Source organism: Sceloporus undulatus, chromosome 9 (genome assembly GCF_019175285.1).
Source record: "Sceloporus undulatus isolate JIND9_A2432 ecotype Alabama chromosome 9, SceUnd_v1.1, whole genome shotgun sequence".
NCBI lineage: Eukaryota > Metazoa > Chordata > Lepidosauria > Squamata > Phrynosomatidae > Sceloporus > Sceloporus undulatus.
The window spans coordinates 20,444,056-20,471,067 of NC_056530.1; the positions used below are offsets into that span (position 1 = coordinate 20,444,056).

The 27,012-nt window shown below is 48.6% G+C and overlaps 2 protein-coding genes across 3 annotated transcripts in view; one reads left to right on the plus strand and one right to left on the minus strand.

Annotated features, from left to right (window-relative positions):
• Positions 1-986: 986 nt before the first annotated feature.
• Positions 987-10,356, plus strand: KCNK6 (potassium two pore domain channel subfamily K member 6). Its single transcript, XM_042440042.1, has 3 exons — positions 987-1,558; positions 8,528-8,923; positions 9,844-10,356. The coding sequence occupies exons 1-3, from the start codon at positions 1,246-1,248 to the stop codon at positions 10,074-10,076; spliced, it is 942 nt and encodes a 313-aa protein (XP_042295976.1). The 5' UTR covers positions 987-1,245; the 3' UTR covers positions 10,077-10,356.
• A 1,327-nt stretch (positions 10,357-11,683) lies between these two features.
• The window catches only part of LTBP4 (latent transforming growth factor beta binding protein 4), a 44,135-nt gene continuing 28,806 nt past the window's right edge, over positions 11,684-27,012 (minus strand). For both annotated transcript variants that reach the window (XM_042440045.1, XM_042440044.1), the window contains 23 exons: positions 26,671-26,844; positions 25,807-25,902; positions 25,502-25,633; positions 24,987-25,112; positions 24,714-24,839; positions 23,854-23,979; positions 23,460-23,585; positions 23,006-23,131; positions 22,791-22,916; positions 22,344-22,469; positions 22,053-22,175; positions 21,797-21,928; positions 21,233-21,364; positions 20,542-20,667; positions 20,195-20,338; positions 19,133-19,357; positions 18,527-18,601; positions 18,103-18,231; positions 17,113-17,262; positions 16,556-16,708; positions 15,227-15,607; positions 14,650-14,799; positions 11,684-14,267 (listed from right to left, as the gene is read on the minus strand). In XM_042440045.1, coding sequence (XP_042295979.1) covers positions 14,119-14,267; positions 14,650-14,799; positions 15,227-15,607; positions 16,556-16,708; positions 17,113-17,262; positions 18,103-18,231; positions 18,527-18,601; positions 19,133-19,357; positions 20,195-20,338; positions 20,542-20,667; positions 21,233-21,364; positions 21,797-21,928; positions 22,053-22,175; positions 22,344-22,469; positions 22,791-22,916; positions 23,006-23,131; positions 23,460-23,585; positions 23,854-23,979; positions 24,714-24,839; positions 24,987-25,112; positions 25,502-25,633; positions 25,807-25,902; positions 26,671-26,844 — 3,353 coding nt within the window. In that variant the 3' untranslated portion in view covers positions 11,684-14,118. The remainder of the gene's footprint in view (positions 14,268-14,649; positions 14,800-15,226; positions 15,608-16,555; positions 16,709-17,112; positions 17,263-18,102; positions 18,232-18,526; positions 18,602-19,132; positions 19,358-20,194; positions 20,339-20,541; positions 20,668-21,232; positions 21,365-21,796; positions 21,929-22,052; positions 22,176-22,343; positions 22,470-22,790; positions 22,917-23,005; positions 23,132-23,459; positions 23,586-23,853; positions 23,980-24,713; positions 24,840-24,986; positions 25,113-25,501; positions 25,634-25,806; positions 25,903-26,670; positions 26,845-27,012) is intronic.

Consider the following 27,012-nt stretch of genomic DNA (forward strand, 5'->3'; position numbering starts at 1 on the left):
AGCTAGCAAAGGGCCCAGACAGGCCAAAATAAAGCTGCTTTGGGTCACTTTGGGGGTATGCTGTTTAAATGATGCATGCGTCCAAAGGGTCCGGAAGCCGTGCCAAAGCCATGTTCTGGTCCTAAGGACTGGAGCGCAGCTTTGGCGCAGCTTTTAGTCTCTTAAGATGCATGTGCCATTTAAACAGCATACCTCCAAAGTGACCCAAAGGAGCTTTATTTTGGCCTGTCTGTTTGGGCCCATAGTTTGGCTGCCAGTCCTGAAAAACACTAAAATCAGAACCCGGCAAAATGCAATTGAAAGCCACCCAGGATCGGGGTTTTCCCAGCAGACAATGATGAAGATGCCAGCCACAGATGCTGGCGCAACGTCAGGAACAACCTCTTCTAGAGCGTAAAGAGAACTTATAGCACCTTTGAGACTCACTGAAAGAAAGAAGCTGGTGCCATGGGCTTTTCTAGACTTCGGTCTTCTTCCTCAGATGCATTTGGCAGAGTGGGAAGCCAGGTGCAGACACTGATTCAAATGACAAGTCCTTTGTGTAGCAAAGTTGCGGGTCCAAAAGGTTTGCCATTTGTATTGGCATCCTCACATACCAATGGCACCTGTGTGTCTGTGCTGGGCTTTCCACTCCACCAAATACATCTGAGGAAGTAGACTGAATAGACTGAATAGCCTTCTCTATCAGAGAGCTCTGAGCCACAATAAAACTGCAGGATTCCCCAGCAGGGAGAGGCTTCCTGAGCATGCACAGAGTGCAAGAAGCCCAGGAAAGGCCCGATTGCTCCTCCTTCCTTCCAGATGTATTTGGGGGGGAAAGGATGGATGCCGGCCAGGAAAGCTTTCGACTTTACACTCCGTGGCTTCCTGCTTGGAGCAGAGGGTTCCTGAGCATGCACAGAGTGCAAGACGCTCGCTCAGGAAAGGCCTGATTGCCCGCCTCCTCCTTCCTTCCAGGTGCATCGGGGGAAAAAGGATGGATGCCGGCCAGGAAAGCTTTCTTCACACTCCTTGGAGCAGAGGGTTCCTGAGCATGGACCGAGTGCCAAGGGGCTGAAGGGCGGGGCCTGCTGCCTCCTTCCAGGTGCAGGCGGGGGAAAGTCCCAGCTCCGCCCGGGGGGAGGGGCTTGGCTCCGGCGTCTCCTTCAAAGCCTGGAAGAAGGAGGGCAGCCCGGCCACCAGCGGACGGAGCATCCTTCCCGGGGCCGATCGTCGTCCGGCTTCCCAGCCGCGGCCGGAGGGAGGATGCAGCGGGGCTGGCTGGTGCTGGGGGGCCTGGCCCTGGGCTACCTGGGCTACCTGCTGCTGGGGGCCCTGGTCCTCTCGGCCGTCGAGCGGCCCTACGAGAGCCGTCTGCGGGCGGAGCTGCGGGGCTTGAAGGCGGCCTTCCTCCGCGAGAGCCCCTGCCTCCCCGAAGCCGCCCTGGAGCGCTTCCTGGCCGCCGTCCTCAGCGCCAACAGACACGGCGTGGCTCTGCTCCGGAACGGATCCGCCGCCCCTTCGGACTGGGACTTCGCCTCCGCCTTCTTCTTCGCCAGCACCGTCATCACCACCGTCGGTCGGTCCTCCTTTTCCCGGACACCCCTCCCACCTTTCCGATCCCCCCCCCCCAAAGCCCTCCTATTTGGAGCACGACTTACACTGTACTGAGACTGTTGCACCTCTTTCTTGGAAGTGCTTCCATCTCTTGCTGCCTTCCTTCTGGGTTCTATGCTTTGGTCCCCAAGCGACGTGTCCTCCTTTTCCATGACATGTCCTACATTCCAGCCCTCCGTCCAGGAGAAGTCCTCTAATGTCCACCCATTTGGAGCACAACTATTGCCTTTGATTTCATAGGAAAGGAGGCCTTGGAGCACTTTGAAACTGAAAGAAAAGAAAAGTCCTCCTGGACATGACTCTCAGACAGGCTCCAAGTGGAGGACCTCAGGCTGAGATGTAGGACATGTCCTGGAAAAGGAGGACGGAGGACCCTTGAGTGCCATGGACCTGCCCACAGAAGAGGGCTTGGCACTGTGAGATCCCTATTTCATTCTAAGAAGTCACTCTGTGGACAAATGTGTCACTTGGTGCCTTGGGTTTGCCTTTCTCTTTCCTCTTCCCTCCCCTTCACCTTTTCCTCCTCTGTGGCTGACGTTGGACTGTAATCGGACTCCACCTTGCCGCCTTGCAAACCTGTTTGGGTAACAATGTGTGTTCTTTGTTGTCATGCGCCTTTGTTTCCGGCTTACGGCAACCCTAAGGCAAGATTTGTTCAGAGCGGGTTTGCCATGACCCTCCTCTGCGGCTGAGAGAGTGGGACTTGCCCAAGGTCAACCATTGGGTTTTGTGGCCAAGCTGGGAATCAAACACATCTCTTTTTGGAGCCTTTGAAGTGACAATGTGGAGCTAAAGGTGCCCTATTCTCTCCTTTATGCCTTTATCTAGCCTTTCAAATGATGTGGGCCTCCATCTCCCATAAGCGTAGCCACAAGTGACGGGGATGATAGACATAGCAACCCAGCAACATTGGGAGGCCACAAGTGAACCACTCTGGCTTCCCATTTCAGTAGGGAGTTGCTATAGATACTTCCTGGTGGAATATGATCATAAGCTGTTGTGCCCAGATAGATGCCCCCCTGTCACAGGTGTGGGTCTGCGCATGGGGGGTAAGGCATAACTTGGCTCAGGAGTGTCGCTGTGGCTGAGAGGGAGGCAAATTTGTTTTCTGCTGCTCCAGAGAATAGGACTTGGAACAATGGATGCAAGTTAAAGAAAAAGAGATTCCACCTCAACATTAGGAAGAACATCCTGAGAGTAAGGGCTTTTCGACAGTGGAACACACTCCCTTGAAGGACAGTGGAGTCTCCTTCTTTGGAGGCCTTCAAGCAGAGGCTGGATGGCCATCTGCTGGGGATGCTTTGATGGAGAGTTCCTGCATGGCAGAATGGGGTTGGCCCTTTTTGGGATCTCTTCCAACTCAATGATTCTATGTGTCTTCGGTATGCTTTGGCCTAATTCATTATGCCTTGGAGCTCCTTCTTTGGGGGTCTTTAAACAGAGGCTGGATGGCCATGTGCCAGGGATGCTTTGATTGTGTATTCCTGCATGGCAGAAGGGGGTTGGACTGGATGGCCCTTGGGGTCTCTTCCAACTCTAGGATTCTAGGTGTGAATAAATTTCAATGTCTCATTCTCTGCAGTTCTGGGAATGTAGGGAATGAAGGAAGGAAGATTTCATTGGGGAGGGGGATCCTTATTTCGGTGCAATTTTATCCTCCTGTCAAAATTTGCCACAAGTCGAAATGTGACTTGAAGGCACAACACACACACACAGAACCACACCTCTGACTGTGGCTATGTATTTTCCTGGATGGCTCCACTGAAATGCCAACTTGCAAGTTCATGGCCATGGCTGGCAGATGCTGGGGGAGAAACAGGCATTGGTAGTGACCTCTTAGGGAGACCTATTTCTCCTCCAGCCAGTCTTTTCTCCTTCCTCTGTCCAGTGACAAGCAACAATGTGTGGGAGTTAACTACAGCTAGCTAGGTGTGTTTATGTACAGAGTAGGGAAGGTGAGCCCTTCGGCATTCAGCCTGAGAGCCATCTGCCTAAAGGAAAGTCCAGTTGCTCCTGAACCAGGTCTCAGCCAGGTTGCTCTTTGTCTTCTGCATCCTGTTTTTTGTCCGGGTGGAAAGAGGCAAAGTGTGAACGGAGGAGTGGCAATCTCCTTTTCTTGCTGCCTTTATTGAGCATTATTATCTTTCCTAATATCTTGCCTAGTTCCTTAATGAAGACGCACCTTCCCTAAAACCCAAACAAGAGCCTCATTCCCACTACGTTCTAAGCCGCTTTGCAAATCGGTTTGAAGCGGTTTAAATGGTTCACACTTGAACCAAATTGCTGAAGAGCTCAGTTAACCTCGCAAAGGGAAGAGGAAAGGAGGGATGGGATTTGGCCGTTCCCAGTTGGCTCAAGCAAAAGCAAACAGCTGCAGCCTCTCCTAGCTTGTATGTTGTTCCTCCTTAATAACTTTTGCCATCTTGACCACCCACGCTCTGTTGTTGCTTGGCCATATCTGTTCTGGTTTTCATGTGTGAAATGTTGGAGAGCATGTAATGTGTTTCCAAATGCAATTTTAGGCTTCATTAGTGAAAACATGGTTTCCAAGTTGAGAGAAGTAATAGTCCCTCTATAGTCTGAGCTGCTCAGGCATCATTTGGAGCATTGCATTCAGTTCTGGGCATCTCATTTTAAGAAGGACATAGACGTGTTGCAGAGGGTTCAGGGAAGAGTAACAAGGATGATACAACAAGGTATGGAGAACAAATGTTGAATGAGCTGGTCTTGTTCAGCTTGGTGAAGAGAAGACCGGAGGGTGACATGGCTGCATTCTTGAAATATCTTCAAGGCTGTCCAAGTCTATGATTCTATGACTTTTGGAATAGGAACGTTTCTTCACCTTCTGCAGGAAACACTTTGCAAGGGAAGGGAGTGTTGTGCAAATGTCAAAAGGTGCTTTTGTGGCCTGAAGGCTGGAGAAGGCCCTGCACCCTCCATGTGTTCCTCAACTTGTTCCCCGACAGCTTTCTACATGGCTTGGGCAGGCGGATGTTGTGGTCTGCTCTGGGCGGAAAGGCTTCAGCATTTCAGGAGGAGGCAGACGGTAGGGGCCTCTTCCAGCAGATAGCTGCCTTGTCCCACTGAAGAAAGGGTTCCTTCTCCTGTCCCTGTCCCTCCAGCTGCTTTGGGGCATGCAGTGCCTTTGGTTTGCTCTAACCAGCCACCTGCAAGGAAAGGAAGGCAAAGATCTCCCAGATCCATACTGCTTTCCCTGGTTGCATTTGACTGTATTAAGTTCCACTTGAGCCAAAAACATTCACCTTCCTGACATGGCGGGGAATGAAAGACCACATATTTTCTTGCTCTTGAAACGGCAGTCATCTTAACTAGATCCTATCCTATCCTACATATTTTAATATATATATATATATTCCAAAGGCAACATAAATTGCCAATAACCATGCTGTGGCCAGACTGTACAGGTATAACCAAAGAGTATCCATTGCTTTCATTTTTGTTTCTCCATATGCCTATTATAGTTCTTTCTGAGTTACCGATGTATAGAAAAATGCGTCCAGGTGAATCCTTCCATTATAAGTCAAAATGGTTTTACTGTATTCCAGAACATCTGGTGTTCTTGCTCCATGGAGTTGTTTGTGTTCCAGCAGATGCACTAAACTTACACCAACCATTGACAAAAGTGTTTTCCATCTTGCCGAGCTCTTATTTTGTATGCCAGTTTTTTCAAGTTGGGCTAGTGGCCATACTCCAGCCAGCCAAGATTGCAAAGATTACTTGATTTCTGATTTTTGGAGATCTCAAATCTCATAGAGTAAAACAAATTCTGGGGAGGGGAGTTTATGATTTTGAGGTTAAAATACAGCTCAATGCAGTATTTATATTCAATGAAAGCACCACTTACAGTGGGCCCTTGGTATCTGCTGGGGTTATATAAAATAATAAAATCAAGGTTTGCTTTTGGAACGTATATCTTTGTGGAATATTTTCAAGCTGTGGCTGGTTGAACCTGTGGACAAAGAATCTGTGGATGTGAGGAGGGCCAACTGTATTTAAAATAGCATAAAATGTTAAAACAAAAACAAACCCAGAACCATAGGGATAAAAGTATGAGACATGCCTTCAGTTAAAAGATCTTTCAACACAATTATGGGATTTAATGGGAGAAATGGAGAGGTTTAACAGAGGCCTAGTAAGGAATCCCAAACTTTCTCTTTTGGGGATGGGAGCAGAATGCCAGTCAGCTGGATGGCCCAGATGTGTGGTTGCTGCCCTGTTCCTCATTCCTTGACCCACTGAGGGCTTTCCCTATCCTCCTGCCCAGGATCAGGCAGCCTCAGCCTTTCCTATGCCTGGCAGCCTGCCCAGATTCAGCTGTCTTGTTGGCACTGAGCAGTAGCTCAGGGAGATGTTGTGCCACGTCTTGCTTGGAGGAGGGAGGCGGAAAGTGAGTTGAAGAATTGTCTTGTCCAGGCGTGGACTCTGGCCCAGTCTAATGCTCAGACTAGGGGAAAGCTCTCCTGTGATGCCGTTTTGGGGCAGGGGTGCTTTGGATGCCATTCCAGGGGGTTGGGGATTCCTGGCTGAGTGGCTGACATGGTGTGAACTCTGCCCAGTACAGTAGCTGGCGGCAAGTGGTGGCAGATACCGGAGGGGATTAAGCGAGAAGGGTGCTGGCAGGCGGCCTGGAGGAAGTTTTACACACACGCACCACATGCACGCACATGAGGCCTTCTTTTCCTTCCCCGTCCCTAGCTTCACATTCTGTCACTTGCTAAAAGGGGAACCTCAGACCTTGCTGCAGGTATGGGGAAGCAGGTGTTGAAATATGTCTGAGGTTCAGCTAGACCCATATGTAAATCTTGGCATCACTGGGAATTCACACCGTTAAAGCTGGAGCTGTCTAGCGGTTGCAGAAGTTTGTTTTTGCCTGAGTCTACTAGGAAGGTCAAGATTCTGCCCCCTCCTCTGCTGACTCAACTGCGCAGAAACTACTTTTGCTCTTTGAACTCAATTTGCAGCGACTGAAATAAGCTGAGGACAAAGAGAGAAAGTGGGAGGAGGAGAGAGAAACTGGGACATTTTAAAAGCAGCTGGAAAGGTGGGATGACAGAGGATTCACTGGGACTGTTTCTGCCAAATCAGGACAGTTAGAGGATATGGAGATGGTGCCACACACAACCGCTCCTATCTACAGCTCCTGCAGAGTCAGAGATGGGAAAGTACAAATTATGTTCCCCAGTAACTTCTCACTGAGTTACTAATGAAAAGGGGGTTTAAGATCAGTGAGTGTTGGCATCCCAGGCAAATGATCTCTAGAGGTCTCATCTTAGGAGGAGGAGGACCCTAGAGTCAGCAAACTCCTGGATCCCCAAGATATGTGTCTTCAGTGGTTTAGGAACACAGCAAGAGGAAGTTGCTTTCTTGCCACTGGACCTTTTAGCCCATGACTTTCTCAGATGGATAGTAAGGGCTCTTTGGTACCTTAGCTGAAGGGGAGATGTTCCTCCCCATTGTTGGTACATCCCCCTCACAAATGATAGGGATGGATCACATGTGGTCTCAAGGATCCCTTTTGCAACCTCCAAAACCCCTCCCCAACTGGATAGCAAAGAGCCAAAAATGTCCCCAGTTGACCCAGGCCACCACAAAACATGCCAGCTTGGGTCCCTTGGCCTCTGTTATCCCTCCACAAAAATCAGTTGCTGTTACACAGAATCCCCAAATCAGAAAGATATTGCCAAGGACTCTGTCTTCCAGCTATGATTCCTCCCTCTCCTCTGAAGGGTTTCCACTGGAGAAAGGGATTTTGGCTTCTTCCTTTCTCGAAAGTTTTTCTGGTAACATTTAGCCTAAATTCGAGTCTTCAAGGGATCAGGAAAATATTGGCACATTCGTCCTGCTAGCCTTGGCTCTTGCATTCCTAGGCTAAAAATATCTTCCTCCTTCAGCCCTTCCTCATATGATCTGGCCTTCCACATGTCAGCAGCATCCTTGGTGTGTTGTGATGCTAAGAAACAGTCCCCCTTCTCCCCCCCCCCAGGGCTTTGTCTTGCTGAATAGCATTCATGCTGGTGCTGCAGGGGTCCTTTTAGGGTGCAGCAGCATCATATGGCTGACTTGGCTTTGTGCACCGATTTATTAGCTGTTATCCTAAAGTCTTTGTGGAAGGGTTGATACCAGACAAAAATTGCTTCTTTCCCTATATAGCCCTGACCAGGACCAATTCCATACCAAGGCGGGTGGGTGGGTAGGTCAAAAGTTTTTTTAGAACCACAGTGACTCAAGCCAATTTTGGGTACTTATTGTTTCCATCCAGGTTTACATGCAGTGCCTGTTGGCTCATGCATACCTTCCAACTATTCCAGTTTTCTTGGGAAAGTGCCAACTAATGTTGTCATCCCACTTTTTCAGATACTTTTAAAATGTCTCAGTTTCTGTTTCCTCCTTTCCCTTTCCTCCTTTTTTAAAGCTCACTTTAGTTGCTGCAAACTGAATTGCACTGAGTGCAAAAGTTCACTTCTATTGCAGAGAGAAGAGTGGAGGTGGCCAAATCTTGCCCTCCCCAAGATGGGCAAAAGTGTTTCCTATTAATGACTTTTCCCACTTTGACCACATTCTAATGTTGCTGCCACATGCGTCCCAGTTTTCATCTATGAAATGTTGGAGGGTCTGGTTATGAGGCAGCTGAGCTCTTGAGATCCAGTCCTTTGATTCCTAGAAGTCTTCTTCAGCTTCATGCTGGGTTTGGGGGCATTTCCCCCACATCTTAACAAGCCTCTCTGTTGCATTTTAGCAACCCCATAACACTGAAAGAATGAAAGCCAGTTGAAAAGACAAATTCTGTGATTGTGGGGTGAGCTGTGAGCATACAGATGGTATATTGAGGTTTGCCTAGTACCTGGAATTCACTCTGTCATTTATGCCAGCCCCTCTGACCCCATCCCCTTCTCTTTTCCCACCCCATAAGGCTATGGCTACACCACCCCTCTCTCTGATGCTGGCAAGGCCTTCTGCATCGTCTATGCGCTGTTGGGCGTCCCCTTCACCATGCTGATGTTGACGGCCACCGTGCAGCGCCTTGTTGCCACCTTCACTTCTGGACCTCTGGAGTATCTGGCACGGCGTTGGGGGTACGACCGGCGGGCCCTGTCTTGTGGACATTTGCTCTTGTTGGCTGTGGGGGTGCTGGTAGCTTTTTTCCTGGTGCCTGCCGCCATCTTCAGTACGTTGGAGGAGTCTTGGAGCTTCCTGGATGCCTTCTACTTCTGCTTCATCTCCCTTTGCACCATTGGCCTCGGAGACTATGTCCCTGGGGAGCAACCAGGACAGCGACTCCGTTCACTATATAAGGTCTCAATCACAGGTAAGCACCCCCATGGATGGTGGGTAAGATAGGAAGATACAAAGGAGGTTTACAGTGCCATGCTGCCCCATGGAACAGGGTGGAGGGCCATCTTTAACCTGACTTGGGCCTTTTCAGCCCCTAACCACTAGACTGGACATGGTCTCCAACCCCTAAAGGCTGTTTTTGTAGCCTGTTTTTATGACTTGAATCCCACTGCTAGTTCTGACTACAGTAGTGCTGTTGAAATCCATGGACTTGCTTACTTGTTGATGAACCATTCAGTTTATTGAATAGCCCTATTCTATTTGAGGATTAAACAACAGTATTCCAGCCATTAACTCAGTGGGAATCATAGCAGTTATAGTGCTATGATTCCACTTTAAATACCATCATGGCAACATTCAATGGGATCCTGAGATTCTCACTTGAGGGAGGGGAGCTCTAGGACCTGACCCACAGTGCTATGGCTTCCCCCAACTACAAATCTCAGGGTTCCATAGGAAGCAGTTAAAGTGGAATCATAGGGATATAAATGTATAGCATAAAAGGAAGATGAGATTCACCTTTTGGATAGGCAACAGTTCCCCTCTCAGCTGTTTAATATAAAACCTTTATTTTTCAAGACTAGAAATAGATTTCCATCTAATTGTGAGGGATTTTTTGGTGGCAAGGAGTTCTTGAAGACCCAGAGGATGTCAATATTGGCTCCACCAATTATATCAAAATTCATACCAGTAATTTTGGCCTCAAAACCTGTCCTTAACTTATACATGTGGTTAACTTATAGTTGAGTATATATGGTAGATTTTAAGTCCCCAAAAGGATTCTGGCCATCTAAATAAATGAATTAATCTGTGTATTGTGTGAAAGGACCCCTCCTCTCTTTGGCATCCCCTTCCCCACTCACAGTCTCATACTTTCTCCCTGTCTTCCTCCAGTGTACTTGCTCCTGGGCCTGATGGCCATGCTTCTGTTGCTCCAGACCTTCCATAAAATGGCAGACTTGCATGGCCTCTCGGATCTGATCCTGCTCCCTCGAGACCCACCTTGCGAAGACCGTCAGCGCATCCTTGAGGAGCATGACTCTTCCTCAGAGCCAGGGCAGATGGAGAAGGTGCCAGTGCAGCCCACGGCGGGCACTCAAGCAAATTACTCCTCCATCAACAGATAGCCAAGAGTGAATCACAGAACAACATGGAGAAAGCTACAGGAGAGCAGACTGAAATGTTCCAGCAGTGCTTAGTTGTTTCTGTGCCATCTGGCCTATAAGAAACCTTCAAGGCCAGTGGCTGGCTCTTTTTTATTGCTCTCAAGCTCTTTCCTGTTGCAGAAGCTTGTCCTACCAGTTTGCTCTTCTGTTCCCAGGGGAGTGAGACTGCTGGTCAGTCTGTCCATTTGCGAACAGGAAAACCCAGTTGGCTCTCCAAGATGAAGAAAATCAAGCGGTTTCTTTCGGGGGTGGGGGGGTGGGCTCTGTTCATTTGCAGATTTATTTTGGGAGGATGTTTGTTTTTTAAAACGGATAATGCAAATAAAAAAGCTGGGATATCCAGACATTTTAAATCTGCACAGGAGAGGACAAGTAAATCTGTGAGTAGGGAAAAAGTAGAACAAAGTCTTTCTGGCTGTTCAACCCCGGCCCAATCTGGAAATCCTACTTGATCCCAGCCAGAATTGTTGCAGGCATGTGTGTTATGCTGAAACCATCGATTAGAGGGGATTATTTTCTCCAACCAAGCCCTTGCAGTGTGTAGGGGGTGAGAAATGCTAGTGAGGAAGAAGACATTCAATCTCCACCCTTCCTCTATTCCAGATCCTGTCTATCGCCTTGTTTTAATTTACCCTATTACAGAAGTGGGTTATGTTCATCCAGAAAGTGATGGCCAACTGAGATAAACTTTGCAAGAGCTGGACTACTGTGGTTAAATTCCTGCTTACTCTCTGAAAGTGCTCACCTGTTTAGTAAGAGAACTGAAGCGGAACTGGTACAATGTGGGAGACGGAAGGCAACTGTGTGGAGGCATCACAATGGAAAGAGCTTTCTTTGGCTTGTAATATATATACTTCATACCTTCCAAATGGCCCCAATTTGGCAGGAATGGTCCTGATTAATCCTGTTGTCCCACTTTTTCATCGGCATTTAAAATGCCATTTCTTTGTCCTCCAACCACTCCCCCCCCCCCTTTATCCTCAGCTTACTTCCATTGCAGCAAACTACGAACAAAGCTCAAAAGCAACAAAAACTGAAGAGCATCAAATAGAATCCACAGGAAAAGCTGGAGACACGTCCCAAAGTGTTCAATAGAGGGTTGCTTTATTATAGAGAAAGCTAAAATGGACATCTACTGAGCACTTAGAGATGGGTCTCAGACTTTTCCCGTTGACTCATTTAACTTAGTCAGTGGAGAGGAAAAGAACAGGTAGAATATTGCCTTTTGCATTAGGCTTTGGCCTCTCCTAGCTTGTGTACTTCCACAGTAATAAGGAATCTGCCTCCTTTTGCCACCTTGACCACATTGTGATGTTGCCTGGCCACACATATCCCAGTTGTGATGTGTAGGAGGAGATGGCATTTAAATACTGTGTGGAATGAATGGAAAATACCAAAGTGGCTCACCATGTGCACTCAATGGTGTGTGTCACAGGAACAGCTTTAATCCCCCACTTCTTGGCTTTCCATATATTGGTTTGCTGGGCTGCAGGAGAGCTTGGTTGGGACCAGCACTTTGATTGCCCCCTTCCATGACTTTACCCAAGAGGCTAACTCCATAGCTGTTCATAAAAAAGGTTTATTGTTCCAGTAACAGTGGTGATGGTGACGCAGCAGTGCCCCCCTCTGTATTGCCTGGAGATGGGAAGCAGCCAATCCTGTTGTCAACAATCAAGTCTTTCTTTGTTGTTGCTGTATGACTAAAATATGGTGACCCTAAGGAGACCTCATCACAGGGTTTTCTGGGGCTGAGACTGTGTGACTTGCCCAAGGACTCCCATTGGGTTTCCATGGCTGAGTGGGGATTTGAACCCTGGTCTCCATAGTCCAATGCTCAAACCACTAAGCCATGCCGCCTCGTGGCAAGTCTTTCTAGAGGTGGGGAAATGTGTGAGGAGTAGTATGGGGAAGGTAAAATGACAAACTGTCACATTTGTATGTGGTTTTGGAGTGAATTGCCCAAAAATCAAGATATGTTTTCTCCAAAATGTTGGGGGGACTGCCAAGAGGTTTGGGGGACTCCCTGGGAACTGGACATTACCCTCTCCTTTGTAGGGAGTCCATCTTGGCAAGGGACTAATACCAGTTTCTGCTTAGTTGATTCCCCACCTTCTCCCAATACGGTAGTCTGTTATTTCGACTACAAACAAAAGGAGAAGAATCTTCTAAGTGCCTGCATTTGTTAAAATGCACAACGGGTTTTGGAAAGTCTGTAGAATTCCTTTAGCAGGGACAGACGGATAAAAACTTTGCGTACTCTGGAAACAGTTTTCAAAGTGTACAGACTTCTTATCAGTGTGGCTCCAGTGAAGGAAATGTTGGCAGGAATTCCACATCATGCTCATAGAGCAGTTTCTTTTAAAAGAAATGGATTTTTAAAGTATGCATACAAAGAAAAGGGAGGAAACAGAGAGAAAATAGCAGGGGGAATGCATAGGTTATGAGCATGAGTTGGACGTATACACAAATATAAACAGACTGTATTTCTAAAAATATATTTGCTGAACTTGGTCTGTATAAAATGTATGTTCTGTGTGTTCATGGGACATTCCTCATGTTAGCATATCTCTGTAGGACTTCTCTTCTAATGGCCGGCATGCATCCTGCTGGCCACATATTGGGTAAGAGAGGAAGCAGAGCCTTTAGCTGAGAAAAGAGAGCAGGGCCCATTCACACAACACAATTATAGTGCTATTATTCCACTTAACTGCTATGGTTCTTATCCATGAAATCCTGGATGTGGCAGTTTTGGGAGGAGCATTTAGATTTCTTAAGAGTGCTCCGGTGTCCCACCAAATTACATTCCCCAGGATTCCACAGGATGTAGCCACAGCACTTACTTGAGTTGTGGTTGTGATGTGCTTTCAAGTCATTTTCAACTTGTGGCGACTCTAAAGCAACCCTATCATGGGGTTTTCTTGGCAAGATTTGTTCAGAGAAGATTTGCCATTGCCTTCCCTGAGGCTGAGAGCATGTAACTTGGTTTAATGGCTGGAGCTGGGAACCAAACCTTGGTACCTGTACTCAAACCACTACATAGTGCTGGCAGTTGAAGAGCAGCATTATATTTGTGTAGCATGAATGGGACTCAGATATTTCCCTCCAGGTGCCATCGTCTGTCAGGGGCCCTTTCACGTGACACTTGTTATAGCTCTGTGATTCTATTTTAATTGCATCCGATGGAAACCTGGGATTTGCAAACTACAACACACAACCACCCCACCTCCAAATTTTGTAGCCATGACACTGAAAGTGGCATCACAGTGCTATAAATGTGTAATGTGAAAGCAGCCCACAGTGATATATTCTACTTTCTCCAGGTTGGCTTCGGAACTACAGCTGACAAACTCTACCAAGTGTCACCTATCCTTCCCCAGCCATTAAATGTCCACAGGGGCACATGCTGGCAGTAAGAACTTGTCTTGCATGGGGATCGGGGGCCATTGTAGAAAAAGGCTCTGAATATCTCCTTCCAAAACATCCCAAAAGTTATATATGTGGGCTTAACGCCCAAGTGCAGAATGGCAAGGCAGCTTTGGTTTAATACTGTAAATACAAGTCCCTGGGGAGGGGAGGAGTTCGGTTTGAGGGATGCCCCCTCTGGAACTTCCATTTTGTTGGCAACTTCAACTGAGGATGATGGGCTTTATCACATTTTCCCATTATTTCCCACCTCTTCTGCTTTCTCCCCATTCTACTGGCTGTATGAATTAGGATCAGGTCAGACTGAGCATCCTCCTCTTTCCCCTGACTCCCTTGAGCCACTGCCTTGCAGATGAGGTACGCTCATTTTTTCCATGTAAGTGCTTCTCTTAACTGCCTCCCAGGCAAGCATGGCAGCTCTTTGCTTCCTGTGGCAGCTCAGAGGGGCCTCCTCTATTCACCGAAGGGGAGAGAGGAGAAATTGCCAACATTTCCCTCTTTCCTAAGAGACCCTCCCTTCCCTCCCCCAATCCCCAATCTATACAAGTAATAAATATTGGGCCACCCTTTGCAGCTCAGCTCAGGCACGACTGCGGGAGGCAGGGACGCAGCGGGGAGGCTGGCCAGTGGGCACAGTACCAACCGGGCACAAACAGCGGTAGGAGCCGTCCATGTTGAGGCAGCGGCCGCCTGGGCAGAGCCCCTCTGTCTCACTGCATTCGTCAATATCTGTGGAAAGTGGAGAGGAGAGTAAAAGAAACCAGGAGTGGAGAATAGCAGAGTAATCTGAGTAAGTGGGGTTACAGTTTGGGTCATGCTAAGACCAGTCAAGATACTTTTCCAGTCCTCTCCAGACATGGAAAGGCCATGAGGGGACAGTGGGTTGCAGAGGCACTACAGTAAGTTCAGGAGGGCAGCTGTGAAGGAAGGGAACACCAACCTCTGCAACAATCAAAATAATACACACACAGGCCTAAGGTTGACTTAACCTGTGTGTGCCACTAAGAAGATGCCAACTGAAGCAAGATGGGTGAGTTCAGTAATGTTAGATCTGGCAAGAGGTTCAGGCTAGGTGAAAACAAGAGTAGGGGAAGGGAATTCCAGTTCTCACCCATGCAGGTCATACGAGTTGGGTCCAGGCGGTAACCCTCATGGCAATCACAGGTGAAGCCATCTGCCATGCGAACACACTGGCCATTCTCACAGCCGCTCAGGATCCCACACTCCTCGGACTCAAGACCTCCAAAGCTTTCATAGCGGCCTGATGGAAGCAGATAGAAGAGGGGAAATGAAGAATAAGAAGAAGCAGCCTCTCTCCACTGCCTAGCCAGCCATACTGAGAGCAAGTTCACTTGTAATTCCACCCATCCCAACATGTCCAGCTCATGGTTCCCCTTCTTGGCTTCCACCAGGACTAAGCTTAACATAAAATGTACTCTGATCTCCTTCTAGTACAGTACAGGGTTGGGCAGGCCCCAAGGCTTGGTGTGGGGGGGCATTTTCTTCTTCACCAAGACTCCAGTAGGGCAGCATTGGGCTGCTTTGGTTGCTATTTTGTATAATTGGCAATGACATCCAATTCAACCTAGTGCTTTGGGAGGCATACAGGACATGCTGGGCAGACATGCAACTGCGTGGTCCAAACATTATGTGCCGCCGACCTTATGTACAATCTCAGCCAGACTCACCATAATCTTCGCTGGCCCGACCTGGCCGTTCAGGGTAGGAACTCCCACCGCTACGCGGGGGATAGTCCCATTCCGGCTCAGGGGGGCTACGGGGCCGATATCCCCCTCGGATGTGCTCAGGAGGGCCCTCTTGGCGTGGATCGCTGTAGGGAAGGTCTTCAAAGTCTGTGGCCTCATAGGGTGAGGGGCCGTAGAGAGAGTCCCGGGGGAAAGGGTCATAGTCAGGAAGTCGGGGAGGAGGGCGGGGTGGAGGAGCAAAGATCTCCGGGCCGTAGGGCAAGAACTCGCCACCACCATACTCGAAAGGCAGTCCCAGACTTCCCGAGCGCACAGGCCCATAGCTGGGGGGTCGGAGGACATTGCACAAAGCTTCAAAGTCATCTGTGAAGGGAAAAGCAGGAATGGAGAAGGAATCATATGGTAATATGCAATTTCTTGTCCCAGAACTAGGTGTAGTTCCAGGTCTCTTCAAGAGTTCTTTTGGTGCAGAACAGTGACATATGCTACTGCTATAGCACAAGGTTTTTTTTGTGGTAAAAGATGCAGCAAATGGTACATTCCAACCCTTTCACTGCTGGGATGTGGCATCTCCCTGCAGCCAATGGTGGAATTTACCCAGACTATTCCTTGGCTGGCGATCAAGTTCTGTTGACATTGCTGGGCATATCGGGCACCTGGGTTAGGTTGCATCCCTCTCAGACCAAGGTGAATGGAAGGTAATGTCCCATGGGTTATATAATGCAGAAGCCAACAAAGAAAATCAAAATGTGCAGGCATGACCTAACTCCCCCCTCTGTAGCAATAAAAACTGTGCAAGCAGGTTAGAAACAGGGGGGGAATCACTTTCCCAGTCTGTTCTCAGCTTGAGTTCCCAGACTCAAGCTGCAAAGTTAATGCAAAAAAGCATGTAATAGTCAGTAATACAAAGTAACTCTTTCATGCCACTAGATAGCTGTTCATGTTTGACCATGGTGCTAACAAGCACTTCAAAACCCATCTACCTTAGAGCAGAAACCCAGCTCACTACAGGTAGTGATGCCATTCTGGTTAATGACGGAGCCAGAAAAATGTCTAGAAATGGCCCATGGGGCTGTAAACACTCCCACTATGAGGAAAGATATCACTGCCCAAGATAGGGGAGAGCTTCTTCCCTCTTCTGTTTGTTGACTATGGATACATAGGTGCTAATTGAGAAAAGGATTTTGGGGAAACCTCAGCTCTGGGCACCCACAGGCACCCTCCTCTCCTCTCCACCTTTGCAGCCTAGAGCCCAGCTGGCATTTCTGCCAAAGGGTCTCTTCTGCCATGAGGATCTCTTATGAGGCTAACCTGAGTCGCGAGCTGGACATAAGGCGCAGTCCATGCTCCATGCTTCCCCATAAAGGCAGCAACACTCTGTGTAGGTAACTTGGCGGTCCAAACGGGGTCGGCTGCACACCAGGTCAGGCCCCACTTCCTGCCAGCACACAGCCAGGTTGTCATCTGGGAAGAGGCAGAAAGCAGCAGGGTGAGAAAACCACAGGAAGGAACAAGACAAAATCAGTGTGATACTTGCCCTTTCCACCCCACAGATTCATCTCCAATTCTGTCCGCTCAGTGTGAATTACAAAATAGCAATATGGGTGACTTCAGGGCCTTTACAGTAGGTCAGGAGGAAAGGGCTCTGGGCACCGTGAAGGCCCTGAAGTCACTCACATTGCTATTTTGTAATTCGCACTGAGCGGACAGAATTGGAGATGAATCTGGCTACATCCCTGTAGCCAGATGCAAAATGATGACATAGGCACTGAGATTTTCCAGGGTCTCTAGGGGTCTCAGCACTACTGCAAACATTGTGGAATAGAACAAGACGAGGAAGAGGTGTGCATAGGTTTCTCGGCACTTACCCAAGCTTTGGCTATCGTTGGTGACACAACGGTGTTGGGAGGCATCAAGAACCAGTGGAGCAGCACAAGAGCAGTAATAGGAACCAATGGTGTTGATGCAACGTCCTCCCACACAGGGCTCCGTCTCCTCATCGAGGCACTCATCATTATCTGGGAGAGAACAAGGAGATGGTCAGTCTCTCTCTCGAGATAGAAAGGAGGGGTTGTCATTTTTATTAGGGTCCCAAGCAAAAGGGAGCCAAGTGAGGCCAGCAACAGGCCTTAAAGCAGAGCTAACAGAAGGGGATGCTTACAAAGTCAGTGTCTACCTCCCTCCATCCTAGTATTCCCATCCTCAGCCTGGGTAGGTGTTGTAAGTTGAGTCTCTGCCACCAGGCAGCTGGGTTTTAGGGTCCTTGTTAGCATTTTGGCCCAACGTTAAACAGCTGTCTAGTGACACAGTAAGGGTTTATTTGCATTAGTGACCCTGTCAGATACTTTTAGCATTTAGCTTGACAGTTTTTGAGGCTAGGAAAAAGAGATGGAGGCTGAGAATGGACTGGGAGAGTGAACTTTCCACTGTTACTAATATGCTTGCACAGTTCTCATAGCTAATGGGCAGGAGATGAGTCACACTTGAGCACTTTAATTTTCTTGGTTCCCTTCTGGACTATATCACCACAAGGAGACCATCTTCCAAAGGGTTTGGTGTGGGAGAGGGCTTACCCCTCTTTAAGGGTCCCATATAACCATCTATGGGAAATCTGATCACCTTCCAGGGATAGTCTGGGTAGAATTTATTGTTTGGGGGTCCTGTTTTACCATTGGCTGTGAAGGGGTGTTGGACCCCATTAGCAAAAGAGCTTGAGATGTTTCTCAGCTGTATGCCATCTGCTGTATCATTTACCTCTAATAAAACTTATGCTATAGCAGTAACATGTCAATGTCTAGCACCAAATGAACAAAACAAGGAGTCCTAGGAAGAAAGAGAGGAGCAGCCAAATGTTTTACCAATGCATTCCAGGTGTTGTGTCTCATAGTAGTAGCCATTGGGACAGTAGCAAGTATAGCCAGGGCTCTTGTTCACACAGACCCCACCTTTGCACACCTGAGTGCTGAAGAGAGAGCACTCATCCACATCTATGCAGGAGGAGAAAAGGGATTAGTAATAATAAAAAAGGAATCTAGGAGACCAAGACACTCAACACACTGTTGCCATAAAGCAGTGATCCCTTATTCCTTCCCAGAAACAAATGAAGGAGTCCAGGCTTCTAGCTGTGTGAGTGTGAGCACAACACATACACACATAACAAATAGGCTTCCCCAGGGGAGCCCTAGTCTGCAGAGCTCACCCAGGAAAGGTCAGTCTAGATGGAACATTTGGTCCCAAACTCCACTCCCAAACTCTTAAGGCACACACCATGGTAATGCCCACCTGCAACGGGCGAGACACTTCCAGCGATGGAGGCAGCATAGCCATTGCCATGTGGGCACAAGGCCTGGTATTCCACTAGGAAGAAAGAAGGCATCTGTCAGCTGTAAGATTTACCAAACACCACACATCTCAACCAGAACTGTCTCTCTGGCAAGCCCAGGAGATTCCTTCCTTCCTTCCTTCCTTCCTTCCTTCCTCATGACTCTTTTCCAGCTCATAGCACTCCTGATAATGAAATGTTACAAGTGGCCAGAAGACCACAGGTGCTACAGTCCTGTGTACTATTACTTGGAAAGGTGAGAGACAATCTAGTGGTTGGAAAACTAGACTAAATCTTTGGTGATCCAATTTCTAGTTTTTTTCATGCCTTGGATGCTTGAATCCATGGATAAGGAATCTGTGGATACAGAGGGTGAACTGTTCAAATGACCTCTATTGATGACAATTGAGAAGTACTATCAAGAGAGGTTTAGAAAGTTCTGTGCAATGCAGAAATCTACACCATTATAATAAGGGTTGTGTGGCCAGTGATTGATCTGAATCATTCTGTAGGATCAAGATAGCCATTCTGCATCTCCTTCTTCATCCATGGACATACATTCTTACCTGTCCCTGGGGAGGGGCACACCTGGATGTGGCAGTCAATGCCCCAGCCATGGCCAAGGCTGCAGCAACACTCTTGGCGCGTCGCGTTCCAGGACAATACGTTTTCACAGGCTTGTGCTGCGTTGGGGTCATAGTAGCACTCACGGCGAAGGCTGTCACCGGTCCCAGAAGGCCGGGATTCTGGCCGTGAAACCTCTGGCCGCCTGGGTATGGCTGGAGGACGTGCTGGAAGACAAGGTCTTTGGAACTGAGAACTTGATTGAGGAAACAGCATTAGGACTGCCCTGCAGCTAGTGGAAATGAACTTAATCGTATCAGACAAAACCTCATATAGGCCACCAGTTTAGGGACACCAATTCTGCATGGTATTAAACACATGTGCGGGGAAAGATTTTCCTTTGACTCCTGGCTTGTGAATTTCCCAGAGATGTTTGTATGAACACTAAGATGGGAAATCCAGTGCTGGCCAAGATGGACTAGGAATATAAATGTTTGACTATTTCATCCCTGCACAAAAGGATGTACAATTAGGTAGCATAACCAACATTTAACGGATGAAAATCAGGAGACACGTGGGTTGTTCAGAAAACCCATTCTTTGGCCCAGAAAACATGGTCCCCCCTCAAAAAAAAAGCTGTTTTTCTTTGCTAAATTATTTCTCTGCAACACTTCAGGATGTTCAAATATCAGTAGCAAATTGCACAAAATTCTTGCTACTTCTCAATTGAGTTCCCTGACTATTAGAAAACCCATTTTGTTATCTGAGAATGAACAATAATGACTATTCTTTCCATCTTTAATACAGACCCAATTTGGTCTAATCTAGCCTCAGTGCCCCCCTTCATTGGAGGAAAAAGATCTTCATGATGTTTGAAGGTCCTTCCCCAGAAGGTGATGGGTCATGAAGAAGCCCCAGCCTACTGTTTGCATCACAAATCCTTCTTCTCCCACCCCCAGGTCCATTCTGTGGTCCCTCACTAAAATCTCCACCCCACTGTCCAGCTGTGTCTCCTGAGGGTACTCCAGCCTGCCCTCCAACCTCCTTCCTTCCCTCCCGCTCACCAGCACCCGGCAGAGCAATGCAGCGTCCAGTCATGGGGTCAAACTCTTCACCAGCCCTTGGACAAATGCAAAGGAAGGAGCCTTCCACATTCTCACATGGTGCAGCTCCACACACCCCTTGCAGTGTCTCACATTCATTCACGTCTGTGAGGAGAAGGGAAAAAAGATGAGAGATATGCAGAGGAAAAGAATCATTGCTGGGCATCTGGCATTGACACTGTGTAATGATATCCCACTCTGCCCCTCATGTCCCATTGAGGTGGCACCCTGCCTCCTGTATTCCCTTCCTCTCGCACCCATCGCCAAGGCCTTGCCCTCCCCATATCATGTCAACTATCAGCACTTACCTAGGCAGTGCCGCCCATCCCTAGCGCTCTCATAACCTTGGTCACAGATGCACTGGAAGGATCCTGGCAGGTTGTGGCACACAGCATGGGCACCACACAGTGAGCTGTTCCTGCACTCGTCCACATCTGCAATGTGACATAGTCAGAATTCACTTGGGGGCATACACATGGGTAAGTCTAGCTTTGTATATGGAGACAAGAACTCACCACTGGGTAATGGACATATTCTGCTGACAGCAATGGAAGCAGACTTGTTCATCTATGCTTTGTCTTTGCAAGTTGTGCAATGTGCACTGTGGTTGTTTATCCTATACTTTGCATTGTGTTGTGCATTGTGGTTGCCATCCTACACTTTGTTTTGCCATTTTGCTTCATGTATTTCACATTGCATAATGTCACCCATTCATTTAAAGGTGATGTACAATGTTACTATTCTGCATAGGCATTGTGTAGTGCTGCCATGGCACATGTCTTCATGCTGGTATTTACACTGTACTAAGGGGATGCTGGATTGTGACCCAGGTCTACCCACTCAGAGGAGTAGTCCCTCCCTTCATCCCCAAACATTGCCCAAGGAGCACCATGAGTGGCCAGTGGCCAGGAAGATGGCTCAACCTGGCCACAGGTAATGTCCACCTTGGTGTTCTCCTTCTCTCCTTTGGGCCGAGCTCAGATACACCCCTGCACTCACCCAGGCAGTCCCCAGCAGCTGTGGCTTGGTACCCAGTCTGGCAGCTGGCCACACAATGGTAAGAACCCAGAGTGTTCTCACAACGCTTTTCCCCACACAAGCTGGTCCCATACTCCTGGCATTCATTGATGTCTGGAGGAAAGAAGCACCACAAGCGGGTGATGAGAATAGAGATGAATAGGCAGCAGAAAGGAATGGCACCACCTCCTGTGAAGACCTTCTTGTCAAGTGGAAAGTTTATCCCATTTAAAAGCTCATATGATAGATGGTTTGTGTGTCAGTTTGTGGGAACACATGCATGAGCTCCTGGTGAACAACAGCTATGACAAAGGACAGCTTCAATCAGCTGAAGTGACACAAGCTAACGTTGCCTGAGGTTTTACTGCTGCAACATCTTCATGCACTCAACCAACTTACAATCTAGTAAGGAAAGGAGTGGGGTGGGGAAACAGAGAGGCTCTTCTTGACCCAGAGAGGCTTCCAGACTCAGAGAAGTATGGTACACTCTCTATTTCCCTCTGCCCCCCCCCAACACAACCCCATCCTTCTTCAAGTGACACTCACCAACACAATCTCCTGTAGCACTGGTTCGGTAGCCTGCCTGGCAATGGGCAACACAGCGATAAGAGCCAGCAGAGTTCTCACAGCGCTGTGACCCACAGAGTGCTGCCCCATACTCCTGGCACTCATCGATATCTATGGGGACGAGATCAAAGACCACCTGGGTATTTTCTTGGCACAGGAAATATGGGGGGGCAGGAGGAGGGTGGATTCCAAAGATCCAGGCAAGTCTCAGGACTGCTGTTTCTTGACCACTTACCTTCACAGGAAGCTTTGTTGGGGCTGCTGCGGGTACCAGGTGGGCAGTAGCAATCGAAAGAGCCCTCTGTGTTGGCACAATGGCCACCGGCACATGCAGTGCCACTCTGGCATTCATCAATGTCTATATATAGAGGGTGGCAGGAAATAGAGTGAATAGGAGCACAACATGGCAGGAGACTGGATCCCACACCGTCCTGCACCCAGTCTAAGCTATCCAGAACCAACTAACACCCAGGTCTCCTGGCTCCCATTGCTCACACACTTCCCCTTGTTTCACAAGGTTCCTCACCCACACAGGAGGCTCCATTGGGAGCAGTGGTGAATCCCTGGGCACACAGGCAGGTGTAGGAGCCATCCGTGTTGAGACATTCTCCCCGCGGGAAGCAAAAGTCTCCCTCCAGGCACTCATTAATATCTAACAGAGACAGGCAGGCAAGTGGGGAGATGGAAATTGGGGGAAGAAGGGAGAGAGAAGAAAAAGGGTGGGAGAGGAGATGGGGAAGAAGAGGGCAGAACTGAGAGGATGCCTTTCACACTAAGGAAGGCAAACTGCCACAGAGATCACTCCCCTCCTCATACTGACTTAACATCAGGGTGCAGGTACCAATCATGGGAAGCACAAAGAAGGCATGTACTGGGACAAGGTTAACCCTCATATGTAGGGTGCCAAATGCCCCCCCACACAAATACGTTGTCCCACTGGCTGACCATAGCTCCCTCAGGTTCCAGTACTCACCCACACAAGATGCCCCTGTACCCTCTGTCCGATAGCCCCGGTTGCACTGGCAGCGGAATGAGCCCTCTGTGTTGAAGCACCGTCCCTGGGGGCCGCAGGGTGACCCTGTCGAACACTCATCAATATCTTCAGAAAAGAGACAAGGCCATCAGGCACAGAAGGACTTTCATGGTGTCCCCAGTATCCCTCCCTTCAAATCTCCTCTCCCATCTCACCCAAGCACTGGTTCTCAGTGAGACTGGCCCGGAATCCAGCGGGGCAGAGGCAGCGATAGCCGCCGGGCACATTCTCACAGCGTCCAGAGCCACATGGCGGAGGGGTTTGCTGGCATTCATCCACATCTGTGGGCATGGAGGGGGCAAAGACAAAGAGGTATTTCACAGAAAGCTCTGAATGATTCCTTACCCCATGGACCCTGGAAGACCCATTCCTCAATCCAAAATGGTGGAGAAGAACAATGGTTTACATATGACCAGAATACCTGGGATTCAGGCCTTACGTAGAAGATGGCAGGCAGGCTGGGCCAAGGGAATAGGGTAGGATTATGTGGCAGAAACAGGCATCTTATTGCTCTATCCTCCTGCTCTTCTCTGTCTGCCACCTTATTGAGCATTAATATTATTAATAGCAATATTAATATTGATATTAAATCTTACAGAGCATCCTTACCAATGCACTGTGTTGCTTGTGGACTGGGCTGATAGCCAATTGGGCAAGTGCAGCGGTACCCGCCTGGAACATTCTCACAACGGCCTGGCTGGCAGATTGGAGGACTCTCCCGACATTCATCCACATCTGCAAAAACACAACACAAATGTGACATGCTCTCCTGCTTTCATCTGTCTTTCCACCATGCTCCCTACTTGGGGAGGCAGTCCAAGGCCAGAAAACCTAAGAAACTTTGTCTGAGCAACTCTGAGAGTTGTTATCCCCAAAAAGAAACTGTCCCAGGCTTACATTTCAGGAAAGAGCAGTGCCGCAGGACCAGAGTAATCTGGAATCTCCCACTCCAGGATCCTGCAGGCAATTATCATGGGAAAGAAAAGGGATGTAATGCTCTTACCCAGACACTCTGTGCCAGTGGGGCCAGGCTGGTAGCCAGAGGGGCAGGCACAACGGTAAGAACCTGGTGTATTTTGGCAGCGCCCACGGGCACATGGCAGGGGAATTTGGGAGCACTCATCAACATCTGCAATGAAGAAGAGGGATGGACTGGGGCTGTAAAATCAGAGGTGAAGAAAACATGGCCTATGGACTCCACTTCTACACCCCTAAAGGCTCTTGGTGACCCCCAAAATCCTCCACCACCTGTCCCAAAAATCAGGCTATTTTTAGGGAATTTTCAGCCAAAACCACCCTTAAATATCCCCAAACCAACTACAAATGCAACATTTTAAGTCACCCATGTGTTCAGAACCCCCTACAGCAAAAGCCCAGCTCAAAAATCAGCCAAAATGGTGATCAGAAGTGATGTGACATCACTCCTAGTATGCCCAAACACACTAGTAAAGACTATTTGGTCAAAGTGTAAAAAAATAGCCTACCCTCTCTACAGGTGCCCACCCCATGGATTTGCCTTCAACTGATCCCCGTATTCTCTCTCTTTTTTAATATTTCATATTTTATTAAAATTTATACTGATCCCCACATTCTTTCCAAGCCAAAGTTGCCTTACCATTTCTACCTTGCTCCCCTTTTCAGGGCCTGGGTCAAAAAAGAACTGATGACAGACCTTTCTAGCATTTCCTGTACATTGTAGGTTTTGAGCTGAGACTATGTGTGGCATGAATTGCATTTCATCTGTCCACAGAACCAACATTAAACATAAGTGCAAGGCAGATGAAGGAAATGATTATCTCATTTGTACCTCCTGTACTTTCCTGTTCAACCTCAGCACTCTTCCCAAAGATATCACTTCCATACCTTGGCATTCAAAGCCTACTGGATCAAGTTGATAGCCACTGGGGCAGGAGCATCGGAAGGAGCCTGGTGTGTTGTAACACTGTCCGTTGGCACAGGGTGGTGGTGTTTTGGCACACTCATCAATGTCTGGGGGGAATGAAGAAAAAGCAAACAAGCAGGCAGGGAGGGAGCCAACGTGAGTCAAAAGTAGAGAAGGAAGCAAGCTAAGATCTCCACCCCTGCTCCTTAAATGGAGGTTTCAAAGTGGGACCCCTGTGCCCATACAGAACAGACCTTGACACTCTGCTCCAGATAGGTCAGCCTGGTAGCCAGCCCGGCACCTGCAGCTGAAGCTGCCCACTGAATTCTCACAGCGCCCACCAGCACAAGGGCGAGGGCTGCGTCGGCATTCATCCACATCTGTAGAGGAAGAAGAGGAGAAAAAGGTTAGGGATACATAGAAGGAGGAAGGCTTGGCATCGTCCATCTAGTGTTCCATGGAACACCCACCCAGCATGACCAGCAGGTCCTGTCTGCACTCATCTTGCCAAATTGACTGGAAGTGCTGCAGCATCCCCAATCCCACCCCAAACAGACCAGCAGCGTTTAGCCTCCAAAGCTACTAGCACTAAGCTGTTCCTAGGAAATGACAGCAGCTCAGACCACCTCTGTGAGACGTGTCCTTCCAATCCAACCAGAAGCTGTGAGTGTCAAAAAAATCTTGAACAATGACAACCCTGGGTAGCCTTCCCCAAAAGCAACATGCCAAGAGCAGCACCTTCAAAACCTCGTCCCTCTGCCTAACTCACCGACACAGTGGGTGCCTTGAGGGCTCAGCCAATAGCCACGCTCACAGACACAGGTGTAGCCACCCTGGCGAGGGATGCAACGTCCTGGCCCACACACCTGGGGGCGCCGCTCACACACACCTTGGCCAACCTCTGGGAAAAGAAAGAATCTCACAGGCTGGTTGTCTCCTAGGCCCCCTATATCCCCGTTCCTGCCCACCTTGCCATCCCACTCTGCCCCTCTTCCAGGGCTTTTGCCCTGCCAATGGAGTCAACCGAAAATGAGAGGATGATAACCAGGAGCACACCCCCTCTAGTCCATCTACCTGGCAGAGAAGGCTCGGGAGGTCCAGGTGGTACAGTGGGCACCAGCCAGGGAGGTTGACGTCCCAGCAGGGAAGTGGGTGGTGGGGTCCAGCGGACTGCGAGACAAAGAAGAAAACTGGCATAAGGAAGTTGCTGGTCTGAAGAAAAGGAAATGGCCCCAGCTCCGCAACACTCCTTCAGGCAGGTGCTTCAGATGGAGTCAAAAGCAAACCAGTATTTTGCTATTCCCTGCTGTGGAAGGTGAGCTACCCAGCATCTCCCTTTCCCACTGCATGCTCTGTGCACATAGGGGATTTCCCAACTCATCCACTATCCCAATTCATTCATTCATTCATTCATTCATTCATTCATTCATTCAGAATAGGCTCAAAATGAGGTAAGGAGCCCCTCTGCACAGATGACTTCACAACAGAAAAAAAATAACCACAGTGAAAGTGTGGGGGAGCTGCAGCCCTGCAGTTAAAGGGGAACAAAAATCTCTTTTGCCCAAACTTCCAAATCAAAGCAGCTGGTGCAAGGAAGCTAGACCCAAGCCTGGCAAGAAGAGAAGAGCTGGCTTTTGGTGGGCCCATCACAACCAAAGCAAAGGAGCTGTTGTTAGTTAATGTGCCTTCATGTCAACTCTGACTTAGGGACATCCTATCGTAAGGTTTGCCTGGCTGCACTTCTTCAGAGGAAGTTGATCACTGCTTTCCTCTTGATTTGCTTAAGGTGGATTTCCATGGTTGAGTGTGGATTTGAACCCTGGCATTCTGGAGTTCTAGTCCACTGGTCAAACCACTGTACAACACTGGCTCTCGAGGGAGCTGGGGCACCTCTATATATCCTAGGAGAACTGAGCAAGGAGTGGGTGGGTAACATACTGATAGCTGGTGCCACTGTTGTCCGCGGAGGCCGGGGAGCAGGTTCCCGTCCTGGTTGCTGGCGGCTGATTGGCACCCGGGGCAGATCTTGGCCAAGGAAGCGAGTGTCATAGCGGAGGTCAGAGGCTGAATAGTGGTAGCCAGGGCCAGCTGGGCAGATCTCCTTGAATCCATCTGCCGAAGAGAAAAAAAACGCCATAAGAGAAAGAAAGAGAATTGAGGGGAAGTCCAACCCATCTCTTCCCTTTGTTTCAGTGCTTAAGTGCTAACCTGTAGCTGGTCTGGGATTAACACTCAGTGCCCTCCAAGCCCTTCCCTTTGATTCCAGATAAGGGCACACAT